This window comes from Alligator sinensis, unplaced genomic scaffold (genome assembly GCF_000455745.1).
Source record: "Alligator sinensis unplaced genomic scaffold, ASM45574v1 scaffold492_1, whole genome shotgun sequence".
Classification (NCBI taxonomy): domain Eukaryota; kingdom Metazoa; phylum Chordata; order Crocodylia; family Alligatoridae; genus Alligator; species Alligator sinensis.
The window spans coordinates 1,507,488-1,529,505 of record NW_005842186.1 but is presented as its reverse complement, the minus strand read 5'-3'; the positions used below and the strand labels follow the sequence as shown (position 1 = coordinate 1,529,505).

General features: G+C 46.1%; 1 protein-coding gene across 4 annotated transcripts in view; it reads left to right on the top strand.

Moving 5' to 3' along the window:
* NEO1 (neogenin 1) overlaps positions 1-10,473 on the top strand; it is a 384,856-nt gene extending 374,383 nt beyond the window's left edge. For all 4 annotated transcript variants that reach the window (XM_025207174.1, XM_025207173.1, XM_025207172.1 and 1 more), the window contains 4 exons: positions 1,207-1,365; positions 3,507-3,761; positions 4,128-4,264; positions 7,594-10,473. In XM_025207174.1, the coding sequence (XP_025062959.1) occupies positions 1,207-1,365; positions 3,507-3,761; positions 4,128-4,264; positions 7,594-7,677 (635 nt within the window). In that variant the 3' untranslated portion in view covers positions 7,678-10,473. The remainder of the gene's footprint in view (positions 1-1,206; positions 1,366-3,506; positions 3,762-4,127; positions 4,265-7,593) is intronic.
* The last annotated feature ends 11,545 nt before the right edge of the window (positions 10,474-22,018 follow it).

The following is a 22,018-nucleotide window of genomic DNA, read 5'->3' as shown; positions in this document are numbered from 1 at the left end:
TTAAAGGGGGGGGGGGGGGAAGGTGAAAGGTGCCTGTTGTATGTGAGAAAATATAGTATAATGCCTCTATAGATCTAGTCACATCCTCTCTCCCATTGATAGACTGTTGGGTAGAACGGATGGGTAGAAACGGAGCAACCTGGCAATACGTATGTCTTTATAACTATTTTGAATGCAAAATTGAATGAAGACAGACAGCAAGCCCTGAGTATACTAACTGCTTTAAATGATTATGGATTCATGTGGTGTATGGCAGAGTTTGAGGCAGTATATTTGGGGACCTTCAAATTCAAGAAAGCAACCAACTGCAGCTCGGTTGTTCTTAGGGTGGAATAAGCTGTGGCCTTTAGCATTTCTTCCTGTGTTCTGTACCTACACCTACCTTTTTTCCCATTTCATGATCAGTCCAGTGTTGGAGTCTGCCAAAAGAACTACATCCAGTGAAAGTCAGTCCCCTGCATCTCATAGTGTAGCATGAGCTGGCATTAGAAAAAGCCTTGCCTCTGTTACCAGAACAATCTGGGAAGAATGCACGACCAACGCTGGTATCTTGAGCAATATGAATGTTCATGCCCCTCAAGTAGAAAGAAAAATGAGAGAAGAAAAAAGGCCTCCAGTTTGAATATGTTAAATAAAAACTGCTAATTCTGAGCAGAGGGCACGAGCAAATCTTTTGTGTCTTACCCCATGCTTGTCACCATCTGTCTAGCATTATTTAATTAAGCAGAGAGACCGTATTTCATATTTGTTTGCACTCACTGGGAAATTAAATTCTCTCAGCCTGAAATGGTTTTCCCAATTTCAGCTCATGTTTATATTCTTCTTATTAGGTCTAAAGTTTACAGTCTAGAGTGTGAAATGAAAGCTCTAAAGGGAGAATGCTTTAATTTTCTCAAGAGTAGCAGAGGCCTTTCAAGGAAAGCAGGTCTCCAAGAGAGATGGATTCTCAGCATAAGAAAAATGATTGAAAAGAGCTGTCTTCATTTTTGTTTCTCTTTTTCTTATCAATTATTAGTGTGTGGGATGGGGAAGGAGGGGGGTGAGTGGGGAATTTGATAGAGTCCTCTTGGTATTCCTCTCTGTCTGATACATGGCTTCCTATCTGGTACTGCACCTCTGGGGGAGAAGGGAGGGATGCAGTGCATTTCTTTGTGTGCATGCTTGTCTGTATGTTAAGCATTTTTTCTGTCTTATATTCATTCACAGCTGTGATTAGTGCTCATCCCATCCATTCACTTGATAACCCTCACCATCATTTCCACTCCGGCAGCCTCGCTTCTCCAACTCGCAGCTATCTTCATCATCAGGTCAACCCATGGCCGATTGGCACGTCCATGTCCCATTCAGACAGGGCCAATTCTACAGGTGAGAAATGATCAGACAGCTGTCTTATGAAAGGGGAGCCATTCGTACGACGTGTGGGGGAAAGCAGAGCTTTGAGGGGCACACTCAAGTCATTTAATAGTTTGCTTTGCTCGGTCTCTTGTGATTTTACTGTGAAATAACTTGCCTTAGTCCAGTGGATAACTTTTTCTTTTCCATTTATTAGACAACAATTCTCCTTATTTTGAATTAACCTAAAATTAATGTCTGGTGTTTTTGCTTGGCAGCTACAACTTCAACTGGCACGACACCTTATCCTTGTAAAAAAAAAATGTGCTGTGCATAACTGCAACTGCTTCAGCAGTGTGAACCAACTCTGGAAACAGTGTTTGCTACTTCATTGCTAATGAAGACTCAAGAAGAGAATGGAAAAATTAGCAGTTTGATGTTTTATTTTTGATATTTTATTTTTGAGCAATTGAGGGACTTGTTAAAAATGTACAAATCTCTTGTTATTTAGAAAGATTTTTAGCCAAGCATCTGAATTTTGCACATAATGAACATTGGGCCTGGGATATTTGATAGTGTCCTTTTAAAAGAATGCCTTATAATGTGTATAAATATGAATTTGCATAGTAGAAGTCACATAATATGCTGTCTCTAAGATCTGAAACATCCAGTTTCCATTTAATTTGCATTAAAAAAAACTAATAACTTTCCTGGTTAGTTTCATTTAAACAGCAGGAGGGGGCAAACATTGAACCTGTGCTTTTGAGAGCTGAATGTTAGTTTTTCTTTCTGAAATATGCATATAATCTTGACATTTTCTACAGACTGTGTTCAGGCTTGAAGTACAATTGTGTGTAAGTACAGTTGTTTGCAGTAGGCTGACTAAGCTAGCCAGCACTGTGAGAAATATCTAAGCAACAGCATTGTTGTGCATGCTGGAGGAATGACAATTAGTTAAACATCTTAAGATGAAAGTGCCTCTCTAGTCTGTCAGGTTCTGAATCCTAATTGAGGTACCACAAGCAACACTATTTTTTTGGAATGTCTTAGTTGTTGATAGGCAAAGCTTCAAACATAGCAGGAGGATGTTAATATGTAGTTGGAGCAATGCTACTTGTTTTTATGCCCTTCAAGTGATGATGGGAATGGCATCTCTTGCAATCAAAAATCTTTTCTTGTGTACAGTCCCAGTATTCATATTTCTTGAAGCAGCATAATCATTTGCCCATATATCACATTAACGGGAGCATTATATAGCCCTGTATAATTCTGAAGTTAGGAAATATTCTAGTTTTAAATTAGAACTAAGAATTTGCATCATATGCCCTTTTATTACCTAACCAAAGACTGCTGGCCATGCATTATTGTTGTAGGATGACATGGCATGCCCATTGCTTAGCCTTTCCTTTTGTTGTTATGTTCTGAAGCGAATACTACAAAAGGGGCTGGTCACCACTTGGATAGCAAAAGCTCTAAATGTTTTGTCACATTACTTAGGCAAAGTAATACAGTTAAAAGTGAAGCGCTCAAGTGGCAATAGAAAAAGTATGGAGAGATCATTTTTTTGGCCATTTCATTGAGAAAAGGTCCCTCTAGGTCATCTGTAAAGATGGATGGAACTGCATATTTTTTTACATTAAGGTTTTAGAAAAAGAAATACCCAGACCAGTATCACAATCCAGAGCTACAGCTGAATTATTGGAGGCTTTGTCTCCCCCCTCATGTTTTTTATTTTCCTGCAATGAGCTGCAGAGACATTGCAGCACCACGTAATGGTGGGATAACAAATCATCTGGTTAACCATGTGCCGCTTTGATGCTCAAGCCTGCTCTGATACTATTTGATGCTCAAGCCTGCTCTGTCATAGACAGCTGTGGGTTTTTTTTGTGGGGGGCTGAGTTTTTTTGTCACTGGGAATTGTTATGAGCGTATGTCTTAAAGCAGAGCAGTTGCACAGTATGCCATCGGGTTATAATTGTACCGGTCGTGTGTGAATTAACTCCCAAGCTTCTAAGCAGGTTGCTGAGGAAAAAGAACTTGTCCACTGGGACCAGAGCAGGGATATGTACAACTGGGATGCTGTGTGAAAGAAAAAGTTCAGTTGTCTTGGTCAATGAAGAAAGAAAAATCTTCCATCAAAGAAAATAAGTCCCAATTTTACTTTCTCATTGTAGAATCTGTTCGAAACACACCTAGCACAGACACGATGCCAGCTTCCTCATCTCAGACCTGTGCTGACCATCAAGATCCAGACAGTGCCACAGGATCATATCTGGCCAGTGCACAAGAGGAGGATTCAAGTCAAAACCTCCCTACTGCCCATGTCCGTCCCTCTCACCCTCTGAAGAGCTTTGCAGTGCCAGCAGTTCCACCCAGCAGTTCCACATATGACCCTGCCTTGCCAAGCACACCATTACTGTCCCAGCAAGGTGAGTGGGGGGAATAAATAGTGTAGGAAACCTAGAGTTTCAGTTCACATCCTGTACATGGAGAAAGGATAGAGTGAAACTCAGTGAGAGAGCCAACTAGACTGTATTTCACTAATGTAATTTTGAAGACCTCTTATTTTGAATATTTGGGTAATTCATAATGATATTCAACTTCCATTAATTAATTAATTCTAACCCTCTGGCAAATGTTTGCGTTCTCAGACCTCTTTTCATCTTGTCACTTCCAAGATCATTCTCTGTAAGTTATAGCCGTGTTTCTGGCATTCCAGCGGCAAATGCCAGTATGCTGTGCTGTCTCCCTGCCTAGACAGAAAGAGAGGTTAACCATGTCGGCTTTTTTTTAAGCTTCCAACCATCCAGTTCACTCGGTGAAGACTGCATCGATTGGGACTTTAGGAAGAACTCGACCTCCAATGCCAGTGATAGTCCCCAGCGCCCCTGATGTGCAGGAGACCACTCGAATGCTTGAGGATTCGGAAAGTGTAAGTATCTTCACTGCCAATAGCTTTCTTTGCCAGCACTTAATCAAACCACGATGAATCTGTCTTGATGTTCCCTATGGGAATTATAGTAACTTAGAGCCAAGCATGTGAGCTACTTCGGTATCATTCAGCTGTCAACGGCCTAATGAGCAGAGGCTGAAAATGTTCAAATACCAGTTAACCAAAACTCTGTTACCAGAATGTGGGGGTAATGATCATGCTTACTTAAAGAGGAGGAGGAGCTACCCGAGGCTCTGGTTTCCCCAAGCCTGTCATAATGAAAGGAGGGGCAGAAGAAGAGAAGATTGTTCTTAGACTTCTGTATTTGCAGAAGAACTGCTTTCTAGAGTGATATCCCCTACCAAGTGCTGTTATCTGTACTGTACAGCCACACTTGCTGTGATTGTGCTCACATTAGCATTTCATTTCCTGATGCATGTTCTGTGAGCAGGTTGTGCCTGGGTTTGTCTGTGTGCTTTCATTGAACTTAATAGAAGTCATGCAGTTATAGTCTCACATCTTGCTACAAAGTTTCATCCCAAATATAAAGTGTCCCAAGTGTCCAATAGACAAATGAAAGATTAGGATTAAAGCCAGAGTGTTTAAATTTGTGACCCTCAAATTCATCTTTAGGCTCCTACTGAAATTGGTCTGACTTTCAGAGGGTTTGTGTAACTTCAGCTTCTGCTGAAGTCTATGGGAACTGCAGGTGTTCAGCACCTTTGAAATCAGGCAGTTTTTTCAAAGTGAGGAGTCTAACTTTAGGTATCCAACTGTGAAAGCGTTGGCTTAAAATCCTTTGCAGTTGAAGGTACCACAGCACTTAGAATGATTACATTTGCTTTACTATTAAAATGTTACTGGGTGCAGGAAATGCTGGCTTAAACTGAAGTATTTCTGTTTTCTTCTCTCTTTCCTTTTTCCTCTCTGTTCTTTTTCCTTTATCACATGCATGTTGCTAATTCATCCTGTCTTGCTTTGAATTCTACATGTTTTAATATGTTTTGTTCCTGTGCTTGATTCTTGTACCCCTTTGCCCACCGCTGTTTTACTCTGTTCATTGTCCTTTCAGCTGATACAAAATTCAATTATTGGAGATTTAAAGGGAGGTGATATAGTTAATGCCAATCAAGATGCATTTGTGGATAATGGGTCATCAAACTAACTTGATGGTTTATGAGGTTGGTTGATAAAGGGAGTACTGTTGATATAACAGACTTCAGTAAGTCCTTTGAGTTGGTACAACATGATATCTTCATAGAAAGCAGCATAATGCAAAACCAGTGTCACACTAAAAAATTAAAAACTGGTTAAACGATAGTTCTCAAATGTAATTAGAAGCAAGGACTCACCATTGACTAAGTGCCTGTCTATTAAAGTTCTCTGAGGACCATTTTTTGTACCATTAAAATTTACAGATGACACAAAAATGAGGGGAACATTAAACAACGCAGAAGGCAGGTCACCGGTAGGTCACTTGGATGTGTGCAAGCAGTATGGATTTCAGCACAGCTGAAAGTAATGCACTGCATCTAGGGAGAAAGAATTTAAGCTTGTTTACAGCATGGGGGACTGTAATGACTCTGAAAAAGACTTGGACTTTATGTTAGGTAATCACCTGAATCCCTGTCCAGCCAACCCAACCAAGTGCTTGGCTAACCTGCTGTTAAAACCTGGAGTGGAGGAGATTCTACAACCTCTTAGGTGGCCTGTTCCAGTGATTAGCTATCACTTCTTCATCATCAGAAAGTTATTTCAGATATTGAAACTCAATTTCCCTTGTTTCAACTTGAGACAGTTATTTCTGGTCCTTGCTGCAGTTGAAGTGTATTGCACCCCCCCCAGAGCCACAAAGTCCATTACCTTATCATAGAAGGAAATCAAGTTGGTTAAGCATGACTCGCTCTTCACAAATGCACGTTAGCTGTTCCTGATCACTTTGCTGTCCTCCAGGTGCTTAGAAATAGGTTATTGGATTTATACACAAATTAGTATTGAGTGAGAGTACAGAGGTTATATTACGTGTTTGTTTGGCTCTGATACAAATGCTGTTGGAACATTTTGCCCAGTTTTGGTACCCACACTTCAAAGTGGAAAAATTGGAAAGTGTTCAAAGAGGAGTCACAAGAGAGGTTAAAGGACTGGAAAAAGGGTAGCGACAGATCCAAAGAGCTCAATCTATTTAGCTTATCAATGGGGATGTTCAGTATCACAGTCTATAAGTACCTACCTAGGGAACAGAAATTTGCTAAGAGGACCCTTCAGCCTAGCAGACGCTGGTACGATGAAAGCCACTGCCTGGAAGTTGAAATCAGATGGATTTAAACTAGAAATAAAGGAGCGTGGTTAATTAACCATTAATACCACCTATCAAGGGTCCTTTCTTTATCCCTGAATGTTTGCAAGTTTAGTTACAAAAGAAAATTAAAGCTGCTGAGATAAGTTTATGGAGAGGAAAGGATAACAGAAAGCAGGTGTAATGTGTGGAGGTCTTTGATGTCCCCAGGTTGCAGAACAAAGTGGAGGAGGTTTGGTTTTTCCTGTGCTTTGCTGGTGGCCACATGGGTCTGGGAAGGACCTCTCTTGTTGCTGCAGGTGCTAGAGGGTGGGGTTTTTTTACCTTCCTCAGGAGCATACTGGATGTTGGCTGCAGCTGAGGGTGGGGATTTTGTAGTTAGGGTATGACCCTCTTCCTTGGATCTCTCGAGTGTATTTTAACAACCCTTGCAGTGTTAGGGCACTGAGTGCCATCATCCCCATGCTTTGCCTGTGGCAGATTAGGGTGTTCCTGCTTTTTGGGGGTAATGTCCCTTGTAGTTGTGTGACAGGGTTATTTGTGTGGCTGTAGGAGTAAGCTGGACAAGTACTTGTGTGGGTTGGTATAGATAGGGAAGTTCTTGCCTTGAACCAGGGGGTTGGACCTGATGACCTCCAGAAGTCCTTTCTAGCTCCGCTTTTCTGTGATTGGATACTTTTGTAAAAGAGAGATGATCTAGGTCGAGAAGAGCTATTGAAGCTGAATCCAGAATTAATTCAGGGAAATCCCATTGTCTGTGTTACACGTGAGCTCACCCTAGATTTTCATTGATGCCATCTGGCCTAAAAACCAATGAACATATGAATCAATTTCATAACTTTCTGACATTTAACAAATTATTTGTTTCTGCTTGTGTGTTCAGTTACCCATCTCTAAACTTGGCTTTGCTTATTTGTGATTCAGTGTCATATTCTACATAGTCATTGACCGTGCTTTCTCCCACTGCCCATTTCCCTTCTCCTTAAAGAAGGGCAGCTCATCTTGTCCAGTAACCCTGTTAAATCTCCTGCAGAACTATGAACCGGATGAGCTGACCAAAGAGATGGCCCACCTGGAAGGACTGATGAAGGACCTTAATGCCATCACTACCGCATGACCACCTTCACCAGGACATGACTCCAAATCCAGTTTTACAAGTTTTGGGACTCAGCCTTGGAACACGAGGAATTGTACAGAGCAAGAGAAGGACAGAACATGAGAACACACACAGTACAAACAAACCAACCAGTGCATTAAATGCTAATGCCAGTTAAATAGATGACCTTTCTTGTCCTTGTCCTAAAATGAAGTCATTGCCAAGTTGAATTCCATTTGCCTGCTGAGACCATGCAGGATGGGACAGATCAAGCTGAAATCTATTATCCAGACAAACGGAAAGAAAATAAAAATAAAAAATCAGACTTTGCATTCTTTTTCTGGTCAGGTTTTGTCTCAGTGGTGTGATTGCCCTGCCTTTTCAGTGTTGGACATTTGCATTTATGTACAATTTTATTTGTGTGTTTTTATTTTATCTTTTTTTTATAAAAAGAAAAAAAAGTGTACTCTGAAAAAAAAAGAACTTTGTTGTTTTCCACAGCCTAGCCTGACGTTTGACTGCTTGTTCTATTGTATATGGAAATTCATTGCCAGCGTGGGTTGTTCTGTTTTGTTCTTTTTTTTTTTATCCTGCGTATAATTGCATCCCCTTCCAGCAGTTAATCCATGGCCTTTTGGGATTCTGCATTGCTATTTGTAAGCTTTTTTATTATTTTTATATTATAATTATTAAAAGCCTGACTCTCTCCTCTCATCACTGTGAGATTACCAGTCTGTTTGAATTGAAATGTAACATTCAAAGATTTGTTTGTCGCTTTTTGTGCAGTTTCAATATTTGGGGGGGTGGGAGGGGAGAAGGGGAAGTAGCTGGGGAAGGGGGGTGGGGAGGCAGTGAGAAGTTCATTATTGTTGTTTTCCAGTCTTTATTTGTTGACCTGAAGACTGACAAAAATGACAGCATCTTCTGTGATGTCCTTCCGTGTAACTTAAACACATACGGTGTCATTTAGATCCATTGGGGGCAGACTGTTGTTCCTCCTATGAAGTTTTCTTTATGTTTAAGGGCACTAGGTCTTATTTTGGCAACAGTGCTTTCTTTGTTTTATGACTATAATTTAAAGGCCATATAGATCTTAAAATTTTGAAGCGCAATCTGAGCATTAGTTCAGCTCTTCGAACTTACAGCAGTCAGCAGTGCACACTTTGCACAGCACTTTTCTCTGCTGCTATGGTGCTTAAATCTGGGGTTTAATTTATCTGGATCTCCTAAAGCAGAGAAAGGTGGACCTGTTCTAATCCAGCAGTACTTCTTGCCTTTGGAAACACTAAAACCCCACCTGTAGGACCTGTCAGTTGGGTCAATGCATGTGGTTTCACTGTCCCAGGCCATTCAAACAAGGCTTTGAAAAGAATCCTAAATGTACAGCTGCAATCAAGGCAAAATGTATTTTTTTACACTTTTAAAAACATTTGAAAAAAGAAATCAGTGTTAGTGACTCAGGTGCTGTTCACACATCTGTCTAGGAGGGAGGGAAATTAAAAGGGAGCTCCCAAATGAGGGGAGCTGTTCTGGTTGGTTGTTTTCTCTTTGTAGGCCTGCTTGGTTCGGCCTTGCCCCGAAATGATGATTGGCATCAGTAGTGTAAAATACTAGCTGCCCAAGGAGTTGATATGCATGTGTTTGGTTTTAAGAAGAGAGGCAAACAAGAATATACCGATGCTTTTTATGTATCAAATCTATTCTGCCTAAGCAGTTGTATGGATGATCTTGAAGGCTTAAATTAATGATGAAAGAGGTAAAGCTTAAAAGTTCTTCTGGCATTCGGTCAGAAGACTGCCTGGCTCTCTGGGAGACATGCCTCTTAGAACATTTAACACAAAATAAGTCAGATTTATTTAATAAAGAAAGGGATAAGACTGAGTTTATTGATCTTTTATCCCTAAGCTGACCCCTGGGCCAGTTTTTGGTCCTTAATGCTAAGGGAGAGAGGAACCAGTGAATAACTCTGGAAAGTACAGCTAGTTGAGACTTACTTGGAATTTGACTTCCTTTCTTTTCCTGGACTCCTTGTGTGTTGCCATGTCTAGCAGATTTGCTGGTGTTATTTATTATCTGGGCAGGAGGGCCGAGGGGGAGGGATCGGTGAAAAGTGCAACATTTGAACACCCTGGGCCACCTGAAAAATAGATGTTTAAACCTTTAATCAATACAATTCAGGACAAAATAAGCTACTGAATTTACTTTTAATTAACAGAACACCCACACTCTCCTGGCAGTGGGTGTACGTGCATTTTCCTTTGTTTTTTACCTATACCCAAAGAATGCCATCATGTACTCAGTATTCTTAGCTGGTGGGTTTTTGTGAATATTACTACTTATGTATAACACCATGAATGTTAATATTGCCATTGAAGTTGGGGAGTGGGGAATATTTTTAATGATAAAACAACTGTTCAAAGTTGGTTTTTTAAGGTTAAACTAAAAAAGAAAAAACATTTATTCAAGTCAGTGTACAATCTGTATTGCACTTTTTCACATTTTAACGCTACGTTTTCTTACATATCCTGTGATTTTAAATTTGGAACATTGTGTATCTTGTAGTGTCCTAGTTAAGCTGTGAAGTGGCAGCTTCCTTCAGAGAGATTTGGAGGAAAAAAAAAAGAAGAAAAACCCTGTATATTGTTTTATGATTCTGATGTAGGCGAATTTTGAGGACTGCTGTAGACTTCTACCTTTCTGTACAATTTTTTTTTGCTTTTCTGTAGTATTTGCTGTATACTCTATGGCTTTTTTTAATAACTTCATGTTTATTATTTAGTATTGGACGTCCAATACACTTTTTTTAATCCAATCAAATACTGGTCTGCTTGGAGAGTTTGTTCTCTTTTTTTAATCCCGTGCCTTCCATTTTTAACCCTTTTGGTGACCCACAATTCAAAGTTGGTTTGTGCCTATCTCCTTGAGGGTTAAGGAGGAGAGAAACCTTGGGGGTGGGAGGGGAGGATTCGTGGCTCCCAGGAGAAAAGGAGCAACTGGGCATCGTTATTGGAAGCAGGGTATATTCACCCACACATCCCGATGGGCACACCATGTGCACATTGTGCGAGTTTCTTTGCAGTTAAGTCCCCTACAGCTTGAAAGCTTACAACCCTGATTCTCTTCTAATGGGTCCCCTCAGAATGAAAACATTTTCAGGTCGATGAAGTATGTTACAGAAAATTTCCTTACATGTAGTAAACTAGTAAATCATGGAAGAATAAAATGATGATGCTTTAAATGTAGCACTTGTTAGCCTGTAGCTTTCTAAGTGTTTTACAGTGTAGGTATGTTGGTTTTCTTTTTTTTATCTTTTATCTTTATTTTACTGATCTGAACCAGAGGCCCAGAGGTAAGTAATTATTTCTCAAGTCAGACACACAGCTAAGCTCTCAGGCAGAGTCTGAAATACACTATAGGTCTCCCGGCTCCTGGATATTAGATTCCTCAGGTTACCAAAGTGAAGCACCGAGTGTTTCTCTCCAAGCCAAGTACAGCAGTCTGGCAGATCGTGTCCATTCTCACCATACAAACCTGTTTATGGGGCAGGGTGGGCAGCGGGGACCTCTCCAGACCTATCTGCTCTCTGAATGGGATCAAAACACACCACCAAGTGCTCTATCCCTTGAATCAGGTTCTCATGTATTAACACTCAGTGTCGAGGTACTGGATTATTAAGGATCCCTTTTTTCCTCTTCCCCCCCACAAGAGAGCTTCCTTCACTGTAGCATCTTCCCAGCAGTGCTTAAATGGGTGGATTGTGTGCTTGTATGAGAAGGTGGATTTACAGGTAAGAAACATTTTTCATTTTGGAAAGGCATGTTTTCTAGCTTCCCATGAATACCTACATGAGCCCTGCAGAAGAACAGCTGATAAGGTTAAATAGAACATTTTAAACCTCTGCCTAGGTTAAAAAATGGAATGAAGAGCCAGGTGGTCACAATTATATGTAGTATTCACTTTGCAAATTAAAGTCTGATACAAGTTATATGGAGTGACAAAGCAATTTATTTCAAAATGGGTAAAGGTAGCATTTCTCTGGTTGATTGTCGATTGGTTCATCAGCTTTGCTGCCCACAGACTGCCAGTAACAAGGAATAGACACTAGAGGGCATCCAATACCACAGATCCCATATGGTTGTAAGGCAAAGACTTGCAGCAAGTTTTTAGCAGTCGTTAATACAGGTTTCCCCTGCTTTCTGTGGTGCATGCATTCCTGGAAAACGGCACATAACTCGAATTCACATAAAGGGAGCCCACTTCACAATGTAATAAATAGGGATACTTTCCAAGACCTCGACTCTGCTGACCCCCAGACCCGTTTCTACTACTTTTACAAGACAGTTTTGGTACTCACCAACAGCAGACAGTACACACAAGCACAGGGTGGTGGTGAATGTGGGGATGGCAACTACAGAAACACGTGTCGCAGACAACAAGCAAGGAGCGCAGATCCACATGGGAGACTATATTGCTGCACATCACTCCCACAATGCACCACACAAAGCAACTGCCTGCAGGCTTCCGCCACACCGATCACGTAAGAATGATCTTACCTCGCATACACAGGTTTCCCTCGCCAACCGCTGGGGTTAGGTTCCTGAAAGTTCCCGTTCTTGGCAAAACCGTGCTTGGCAAGACAAAAAACTTATGGGAAAAAATGGCAGGTAATGGGCTGATGCGTGGCCACAGAAAACCCTGGTTACTCAAAACTGTATACCATGGTAGCCAAAATGGTATATAGAATATTAAGCATGGTTACTGAAAACTGTGGTTGGCGAGGAAAAGCTGTAATGAATTTTTGGTATAAAAAGGGACATCACATAAGAGCGAATTCAAACATACAAAACTCGCATAAAATGAGGGAAACCTATACAGCTTCTGCATCAGTCCAGAAGAGGACAAGTCACTTGTTCTGTGATGAGCAGTTCAGGTTACAAAAAACAATATTGTTATGTATGCCTTATTATTAAACTGATACCAATCTAATTGTGCATCAAGTGGCAGAACTGCTTGTGCATCTTACTCCTGCCTAGTCCACATAAAAGACTGTCACTGGTTGAGCTCGCCTGTGAACTTAGAGTGGGTTGGGAACTGCTGTGTGGATGCTTATTTTCAGTTGAAAACAACTTTGGGGTCCGATAATCCTCTTCCCAATTGATGGACTAAGTCAAGTCATAACAAGCCATACTTAACCCGAAAAAAAAAGTATTCACACAGGGGTTTTCCCCAGTCTCAGTAAACCAGCATGAAAACTGAGTTAAGTTAAACTGGTGCAATACTTCCTAGAAAAGTGGCCTGCATGTTTCTGGGACTCACCTTCTCTTTCCAAGTCACAAGCTTGAATGAGTAGGAGTTTCTACCCCACTGGAAACGGACACAGTGCCTTGCAGAGAACAGATGCGCAACATGGTCCTACCCCTGCAAAGAGCCTCAGTGCTGAAGGGCCTAATGTTTGGATGCGATGAAAACCCATTGAACTCAAAGGGTGTTGCCAGTGCTCAGGGCTTCTGAATAACAGGTCTAATACAGGCAAAAGCATAGGACTAACTGGTGGAGGCAGCTGGTAATGTTTGGAAGATGTGGGAGCTGAAGAAGAGAGGGATCCTTGCCAGGTGGGATGTGGGGCAGTGTTGCAGCAGGGAAAGCTGGCGCTGGGGTAGGCCTGATGGCAAAAGGAGATGTGAGCAGAGATTTGGGTGATGATGACTCAAAAGGATGGAGAGGCTTTAATATGATGTGGTGCAGAGCAAGTTGTCCGGGAGCAGGTACTAAAGACTAAGACTAGGGCAGTGATTCTCAACCAGGGTGCCATGGCACCATCACCTGGTACCTCTCCTCCCTGCAATTTAAGAGTCCCTGAAAGCAGTTGTACTAACACTGTAATGTATTCTGGGCCCTCACTACAGTGGATGTGAACATTTGTATACTTCTGTTCTCCATTTCAGTTCCCATTTCTCTGCCTCTGCTCCACCTGTCTCTGGTCCCCCTCTCCTGGTTTTCCTGCAAACATTTCCTCCTCCCCTGGCCATTCCTCTCCAGGGGGATCCCTGAGGGCAGTGCTCGGTTTGGTCCCCTGCGGGGGCAGCAAGGCAGGCACAGAGAAGCAGCTGGGAGGTCTGACCAACACTGACAGTCATTCTCTCCAGCTATTACGAGTACACACGTGGGTTCCCACCCTGCTCCACAGAGCAGTCTTAGCACTGCGCTGGTGAAAAATACACCAGCCATTTACAGATTGTCCCCAAATGGTCCCTTAAGAAACCTACCCTAACACTGACCAGAACCCAGAGAAGCCATGAAGGCTGAGCTTAATGCAAATTGGCTGGCTGTTCCCCATAGGCAGGACACAAGGGACATCATAGTGTACCTGCTCTGCAGGTCACTGGCTGACATAGGTAGTACGTGGTCGTATTTTGCTCTCCTGGTTCAATTTGCTGTCTTCACTGACAATGAGACGCTGCTCCTGATTCTCTGGTTCCACCTGAACTCTTTTGTAGTAGCTCCTAGCCCCTTAAGCCATTGTGCAGTTGTGCAAAATGAATGTGTGTGAAGGACCATGCAGGGTTTTTCAAGGCATGAAGTGTCTAGGGAGGTAGAGTGGTCCCCCAGGAGCCCCATTTTAAAGCACCTCATCACTAGATGCCTTCCTTAAAAGTCCCTTCCTCAGAGCCCAGCCAGCTGCCTCCTGCAAGAGAGAGCAAATTAACCATATTCCTTTGCAGCTTGGTAGAGCAGGGTTTTCTGAAAGTGTGCCCCTCTTGTGGTGGTGTTCAGGCAGTCCTACAGTCCAGCAAAGTCACCTCAAAGAAGTCCTTCCAAATCAATATGATTGCTATTTACAATATAAATACATTAATGTAGCTATATTACTCATCTATAACTGATCGATTACAAAATTGTGGGGTATTTTTGGTGAAAATAGGGTATTGGGCCTTGGTTCAGGAATCAATCCCCCTTTTTTATAACATTGTTTCTTATGAGAAAATTGGGTCTGAGCTACAACGTGTCAGAACTGATTAGTTGAGTGCCTTGGTACAGTGGAACTTTCTAGCACAAAGCACGGAGAGACGGGAATTCTCAGCACGATGGAGAGCCCCAGCGTGGAAAAGTTCCTGCCGTTCATATGCAAATGCGCATACTCTAATTGGCCGGTTTCAAGTTATTCCTACGTGGCGGCTGGCAATTGGCTCGCTAGCCGTATAAAGGGTTGGAGTCGTTTCCGCCCAGGTTGGAGAACTCCGTGCTCGTCTCAGAGTGGAACCTGGCGGTCTGATCCCCCGCTACTACTCCCCGTTGACGAGCCCCCCGACGTTCCCCCGTGTCCTGCATGCTCAAGTTTAAAGATATCTCGTCTTATAAGAGCTCCTCGGTTTGATTGGAACAGAAGTTTGAAGTCTGTAACTTTCTCCCTACGCTGCACATCGTGGCAGTGTAAGTAAAGCCATCTTTGTTTGAACCAGTACGCGTTTGTGCCTAATTCTACTCCAGCGGTCGCAAGTACCCATCTGTACGTGCCAGGTTTGTGGCTACAACCCAGCCGACCCCTTCCCGGATCCCAAGCTCGGTCACCCACACAACGTTTCGACTTAAGACCTGGTTTTCAGGAACCAATTGTGCCATAAATCGGAGGAATTTCCCTGACAAGAAATGAGATGGCCAAGCAGATGTAGTCTGCAGCATCGGTGACCTGTTCCTTCACTGCTGAAGGGAATTAAGGAGCATTTACTCTTAGCAGACACAAATCTCTCAACCCTTGCACATAAAGTGCTTCAAGAAAACCAAAGTCATGTGCTCCTTTGCTGCAGGCTACTGGTTTGCCCCTGGGGTTTTCTGGCCTGTGTCACTTCTGATGACTCTCTTTGCTAGTCATCTTAGATACCTGGATAGAAAAGGTGTCTCCTCCTGTCATGGAGGCTGAGGTAGTACCTTTGTGCTCTGCATCAAACCCAATAGCAAATGTATGGCAATGGACACTGAAGCCGGGAGAGGTCAGCATCCCTGCTCCAAGCTCTCTGTCTGGATGACCCCAAACTCAGCTTAGGTTTGCACAAACAGGTCTGGAGCTGGAGGACCCATTTGCCAGGCCATCACTTTGCTGCTGGCAGTTCCAGCTTGGGTGGGACACAGGAGTTGCAGGGAAACTCACACTTGAGGGGAAAATCATTGGCTCCTTCCCCATCCCAGGACTGCCTCAGCCCAAAGCAGGGCATTTGTGTGGCCTGCGAAGCAAGGTTAGCCGTGGTGGTGCAGCACGGTCTGCTGACCAAGAGAGAAACTGCTGTGACTTGTCAATAGCCATGACAAAGGCCATGCCTGCAGCGTAGCACCCTGACCCCATCAGAAATATTTCTCCTCCTCCCACCCTGTTGCGAGCACTGAGCAGGGAGCGGGTGGGCTGTGTGCACATGGCTGCCTCCAACCCTATGAGATCTCGGAGGAGTGATGTTGTCGTCCAGGAATTAGGCACGAGGCAAGGTCTTTCATTGGACCGAGGGCACAGTTGGGATCGCCCTAGACACCTCTGCAGTTGATCCAGTCAAAGATCTTATCCACAAAAAGTTTTCCTTGCGTCTCACCTCCATGTTACGTACTCAAGCCACATTGCTCGGCATGTCTGACCGAAGTCCCTTGAGCTCCACCCTACCCCCTTCCAAGGGGTTGGGAATGGATTCACCCTGAAGTGTTGGTGGAGTTCAGCATGTTGAACCTTGGGGCGCATCTACACGTGCACTTTAATGCTCATTAGCCTATTTAATTCGCATTAAAGCATCACCTTAAAAAATGTACCTTTTATTTAATGCACATTAAAATAGGTTAATGTGCATTAAGCCTCGCTTTAAAAGTGTTCGTTTTAGTTAATGCACATTAAGTCAGGCAAACACCCATTTTCGTAGTACCTCACAATGGAGATACTAGATTTAATGTGCATTAACTAAAGCAAATGTAAATGCATCCATGGGGCATTTGTACACATGCTTGAGCCAGGCACTTTTAAAAGCACCCAGTGCTGCAGTGCATGCATTTATATAAATGGCAAAAACGGTGGTGCACTTTTGAACTGAAACGCATCAAAGGGGTTTTAGTTCAAAAGCGCACCACTGCCATTTTCTCAGTGCTGATACGCATTATGCCGTTTACACAAATGCATGTGCCGCAGCGCCAGGCACCTCAGCTCACGTGCGGAGCAGACTCGAGCGCGGCGCAGACTCAGATCTGCTGTTTTAGATTCCCCGGCTGTTGCCAGTTTGCAGACCTGGCTCATGTCCTTGGCCCAGAGGAAGAGGAGGGCATCTGGCATCCCTCTGCCTCCAAACTATTTTGCTTTGTACAGCTTGGCCCTTGCCACTTTCTCCCGTGTGGTGATCCAAACGCACCCCACAAACGGCTGTCTGGATTCTGCGAATGACTTGTTCTGAGGGGGGAAGACTAGAGCGGTGTGTAGCACCACCGGCAGGAGCACCACCTTCATCAGCCCCATGGACAGGCAGCGTGATTGCCATAGCCCCCGTCTCTGTCTGGCCTTGCCCTCTGCCCCATCAGCTCTGGGTCACACTCCACCCCGCGGATCTTTACCCCTTCCCGGGGGATGGAAACCCCCAGGAGCGATGGGTCCTCGAGCTTACCCAGGACTAGGCAGGTGCTTTTGCTCACGTTGAGCTTGGCCCCTGTTGCTGCTCCATATACCTGGGGCTGCCGGGCAGGGTCAGGGAACACGTCCTCTGCTCATCGCCACTGCTGCCGTCTCTCTGCCCCACAGCGCTGAGGAAGAAGCTGAGCGCGAGCTTGCTTTTGCTCTTGCTCCTGCGTGAAGAAAGCACCAGGCCAGATTTCAGCAACCTCTCTCTTCTGCAGGCCCAGTTGCCATGGCGACGGCATCTGGCCAATTTCTCAGGGTAAGGCAAGGGCACGGGCGTCCTCCTGCCGAGCGGGATCCTCTGCAGCGCAGCAGAGCTATTGTCTTAGGAGAAGCGGCTTCCCCTCTTGCATTACCTCATCGTGAGCGAGGTGCGGGGGGATGGGAGCGTGGCGGCAAAGCCCATTGCTGCTCAAGGGGCCTCGAGGTGTTCCCGGTGGCAGCGACTGCTGCCTTCGGTTTTCCCCGCGCAGCTGTTCCTGGTCCCCACCCAGCTCCATCCTTTCTGCCCCTCTAGTCCTGGGCTCGCTCTGCCTGCATCCCCCAGTCCTGGCCCTCCATCACATGCTTCTTACATGCATCTCCATCTCGGGGGCCTGCACGCAGCTCTACTGATCCACCTCAGACCGGAGATGCCTGCTAGGACTCTGACATGCCCATGCCTCGCCCGCGCTTGCCCCGGCCCTGGAGAGAGGTTCAAAAGCGTATCAGCAGCTATGTAACATGAAGGCTGCAGCATGCTCTGGGGAGGAGACTCCCTCCGTCCACAAGAGAGATCACAGCCCGGGACAGCCTTGTGCGGGCTGGCTGCTGTCTCCCCATCCTGAGCTGGCCTGCCCTGAACACCCTCTGCTCTGCAGCGCCTGCTGGCTCACAGACCCCAGGCTGCAGCACCTCCTCCTACCTTGAAGCCATTTCTGGAAAGGAGAGAAGACAGGAGCCCTTCCCCCAGCCCTCTGGCTGTCTGTGTTGTGGGCGAGCAGATATGCTGGGTCCTAAATGGTTGCCCTTGGTGCCCTCCTCCTCCTTGTCTCACAATTTCGGTGGTGCTCGGCGCTCTGTGCAGCCTGTTACTAATGCCCTGCAGCCCTGCGGTACCCTTTCTTAGCCCCGGCACTTGGAGAAGGGCGGTATGGATGCACAGACTCAGTGAAAGGGGCAATGACTTGCATGGGGATTAGGAGGAGATTAGTGGCCCAGCTGAAAGTCTTCATTGCCCCAGTCCAGTGCCTTGATGTTGCCTGTCACAAGTTCCCACCAGACCTGCAAATACCATCCCCTCTCTTTGACGGATGGGGAGGTGGGGAGGTAAGGGGCTTGTGCCAAATCATCCAGGCTTCGGTGAAAATCCTGCCTTTCCCACCTGCTCAGCCCGTCCCCTGGAGTTAAAGAGCACACAGTGGTGTCCCCACCCTCGTGCTCCTGAGCAGCTGTCACAAGGCGCTCCAAATGAATGGCTCCATGTCCAGATGTTTCTGGGCTTTATGTATACGGGAAGTATGTGCAGCCTGGAGCAAGATGCTGCCTCTTGGATCTCAACCTGGTTGCTCGTAAAGAAAGTGGGGAAGATGATTTAGCTGCCCTTACACTGCTGGCTGCAGTGCTGCAGCCGCTCTCCCAACACCAGACTCGATGTCCAGAGCCCTGGCAGATCTCCTGGCCCTGTTATGCAGGCCTCACCCCTTTTCCTCCTCAACAGAGCTCTTCCCCAGCACTTGCAGGCTCCTGTCTCCCACAAGGTTATCCTTGAAAGGTGCCAGCACGCAACTCAGCCCTCTTGCTGCGGTGCTTTCTTTGGCCCCACATTCCCCCCATGGCCGAAGCTGTTTTAGACTGGGCTGGCCCAGTCAGACCCAGTGAAAGCAGAGCAGCCAAGTGCCCAGCTAAACAGAAGTGGGTCTCTTGCTCAAACCCATCCATGTTACCCCAGGATGCTGACAAGGGGCCGGGTGCAGCTGAAGGGGAGGGTCTCTCTAAGGTTGCACTCCATAAGCATGATTCCCACAGGCTTTAGGTGCAATCCTGGGACAGCAAGGTAGGCTTCTGGAGGGAATGTGGCAGGGCTGTGACCCAGTAATGCCAGCTTTAAAGCCATCTCTCCAGAAACTGCAGCAAAGAGGGAATAGGAGAAGCAGGGAGAATGTCTGGCCCACTCCCTCCCTTTCCCACCCTGAGGTTTCCCCATGCAGGGAAAGCTGAATTTGTGCCTGAGAGAAGAGCAGCAATTCACCCTGATGAATTTGTGCCTGAGAGAAGAGCAGCAATTCCCCCTCCACCTGCTGCAGCTACCACCGCTGCACCAGATGTTTGTGGTCAGGGACACTGCTAGTCAAGGCCAGTAGCAGCCTGGCACACAAACCAGCCATGCACTGAGTGTTACAGGGAGGCCGATTGTACAACAGGATTGTTGAACAGGGTCTGCACTGGTTTGAAGCCAAGCAAATGCCTTGGAGTGGGTAGAGCCAGAGTTGCCTGGGTCTGGTTGAAGAAGCAGCTTGGTTTGGTATGGAGTGATGGGGGGGAAGTGGGAGAAAATGGGGCAGGAGTCTTACGGAAGGCAGGGCTGAGAGGACCTCTTAAGCATCCTCCATCTGATACCAGGTGCAGCACTTGGGTTTCCCCAGCACGCAGCAAGGGGGTGCGAGAGGAACTGGAGAGGGCAGGAGCTCCCTAGCATCCAAAGAAGGGAAAATAGCTCCTCTGGGCCCAGCAAAAGAAGAGAGAGACTGTAAGTGTGGAGGTAAGACCGTGGGTGCTGGAGTTAGACCCAAACCAAGTGACATACTGGCTAGTGGTCAGCTTTCATGGCAATGGCACTTCATGGAGCTGCAGCTGCTGAGCTCAGGGTTGAACGTGGCATCTCGTACCCAGCTATGCTGGCGTTTGGGGAAAGGGTGATTTGTGGAGTAGCCCTGGCAATACCAGGCCATGTTGCCAACAGGACACCCTTGCCCATGCTGGCTGGATTCAGAAGTGGTCAACAGCCGTAAGCCCCAGCTGCGAGCTGCTGAGAGCAATTTCCTTTCAGCTCAGGCAGCAGGAGCCCATGAGCTTGGAGAAGGGGGAGCCAAATGCCAGCTTCATCCCAGAGGTCTGAGTGCCCAACAGAGGACCGATATGCTATTTACGTGACAGTCCCTTTCAGCCTTTCCATAGACCACCGTACACACAAAGGTACCACGGGCACACAGTCCTTTCTAAGGTGGAGGGCAACTACGGCGGAGAAGAGGCAGATGGGCAATCTGTGTGACAGGGCAATCCTCACAAGCACCTGCTTCGAACCCAAAGACTCTGGCACTGCCTCTCCATGCTGTGGCATGCAGCTGGCACTGCCTGGGGTGGCAAACATCTGCATTGCAGAAGGACAGCAAAGGGGTCATATTTGCACAGCCAGAGACTGGGCCTTGGTTGGGATCCATGCTAAAACTGGAGTTTCCCATCGACCGTTCCTCTTCCAGCCGCGTCAGCTCACAGCAGCTCCTCTCCCGCCTGCCCTGCCCTCACGGGATCCTTCCAGGTGTCTCCTCCCTCCCCGCACAACTTTAATTGCGTTGAAGCGCAGGCCCAATCGGGGACGGGGAGCTGGCAAGATGAAAAGGCTCTAATGAACCCAATGAAGACGGAGTGACAGGTTGGACAAGGCGGCCCTGTCACCTGCTAATTTTCTTGCCACTCAGCCCTGTTTTTAATCAGCCCTCGTCAAGCAGCGATTAAACCCTAAACAGCACCCACCACTGTGTTGCCATGGCGACTAGTATTTTACCTCTTCGCAGGATCCCATTTTTTCCCATCCGTTTCTGGAGAGGAAAAAACAAAACAAAAAGCCCCAAATTTTCAGCTCGTTATTATTAATGGTAATCACGGGTGGTGGCAGAGCCCAGCAGACCCAGGCGCTGAGGCATCTTTCGGGGGGCTGTGCATCAAGTCAGCACCCCCCTGCCAGCAGAGAGGGGGAGAGGGGCTGCTGGTGGGCACGCAGCAAAGCTATTTCATCGCAGCGCGGGGCTGGAGATGTCTTGGAAGAAGAGCGTAAGGACCTGCCGGGAAATGCCCTTCTGCCTGGGTGAAGCGCGGAGCCAGGCTGCCATCTGGCGGGCACAGAGAAAAATGCCCAAATCAGTGGCCTCCTTCCCAATGCAACAGGTGCAGTTTTCCACATGGTGGGCAGGGTGGGTGCAGCAGGCTTGGCAGCACTGATGTCCATCTGCCATCACATCCTTGCTCCAATCTACCTCCTGGCTGAAAAGCAGGTGCCAGAGATCCCCATTTTCCAAATCATGCCTGGCCGTGTGCTGGCCATGAGTCACAACCCCCAGCCCTGGGCTGGGAAGTCCCTCACATGGATACACCCCTGTAGCACTCTCCTCCCTCCCTCCCAAGCCCACACTGGTGTGCCTAGGCAGCCTGGGCCTGAGGCCTGCTGTGCTCCAGAGTTGCCATGTCGAAGCCTTGAGACCCGCTCCCAGGTCTGCTGAGAGGCAGCAAGGTTGACAGCCAGTGTAAACTCACTGGCAGATGCTTATCGCATTGCTTGGATTATAATCCCGATGGCCCTGCATGCAAAGTTGCACTGCTTTGGTTTTCCTTCTTCTATTCACCTTGCCTCTCCCAGCAGTGCCTCTTCCTCCCCCCAACTTCCCTACCCCGTGTACTGCTTTATTCTCTTTGTGCTGACTTCCTGCACGCCTGCCTTAGCAGCTGATGAAGTCAACTGCTGTTTACAAAAGC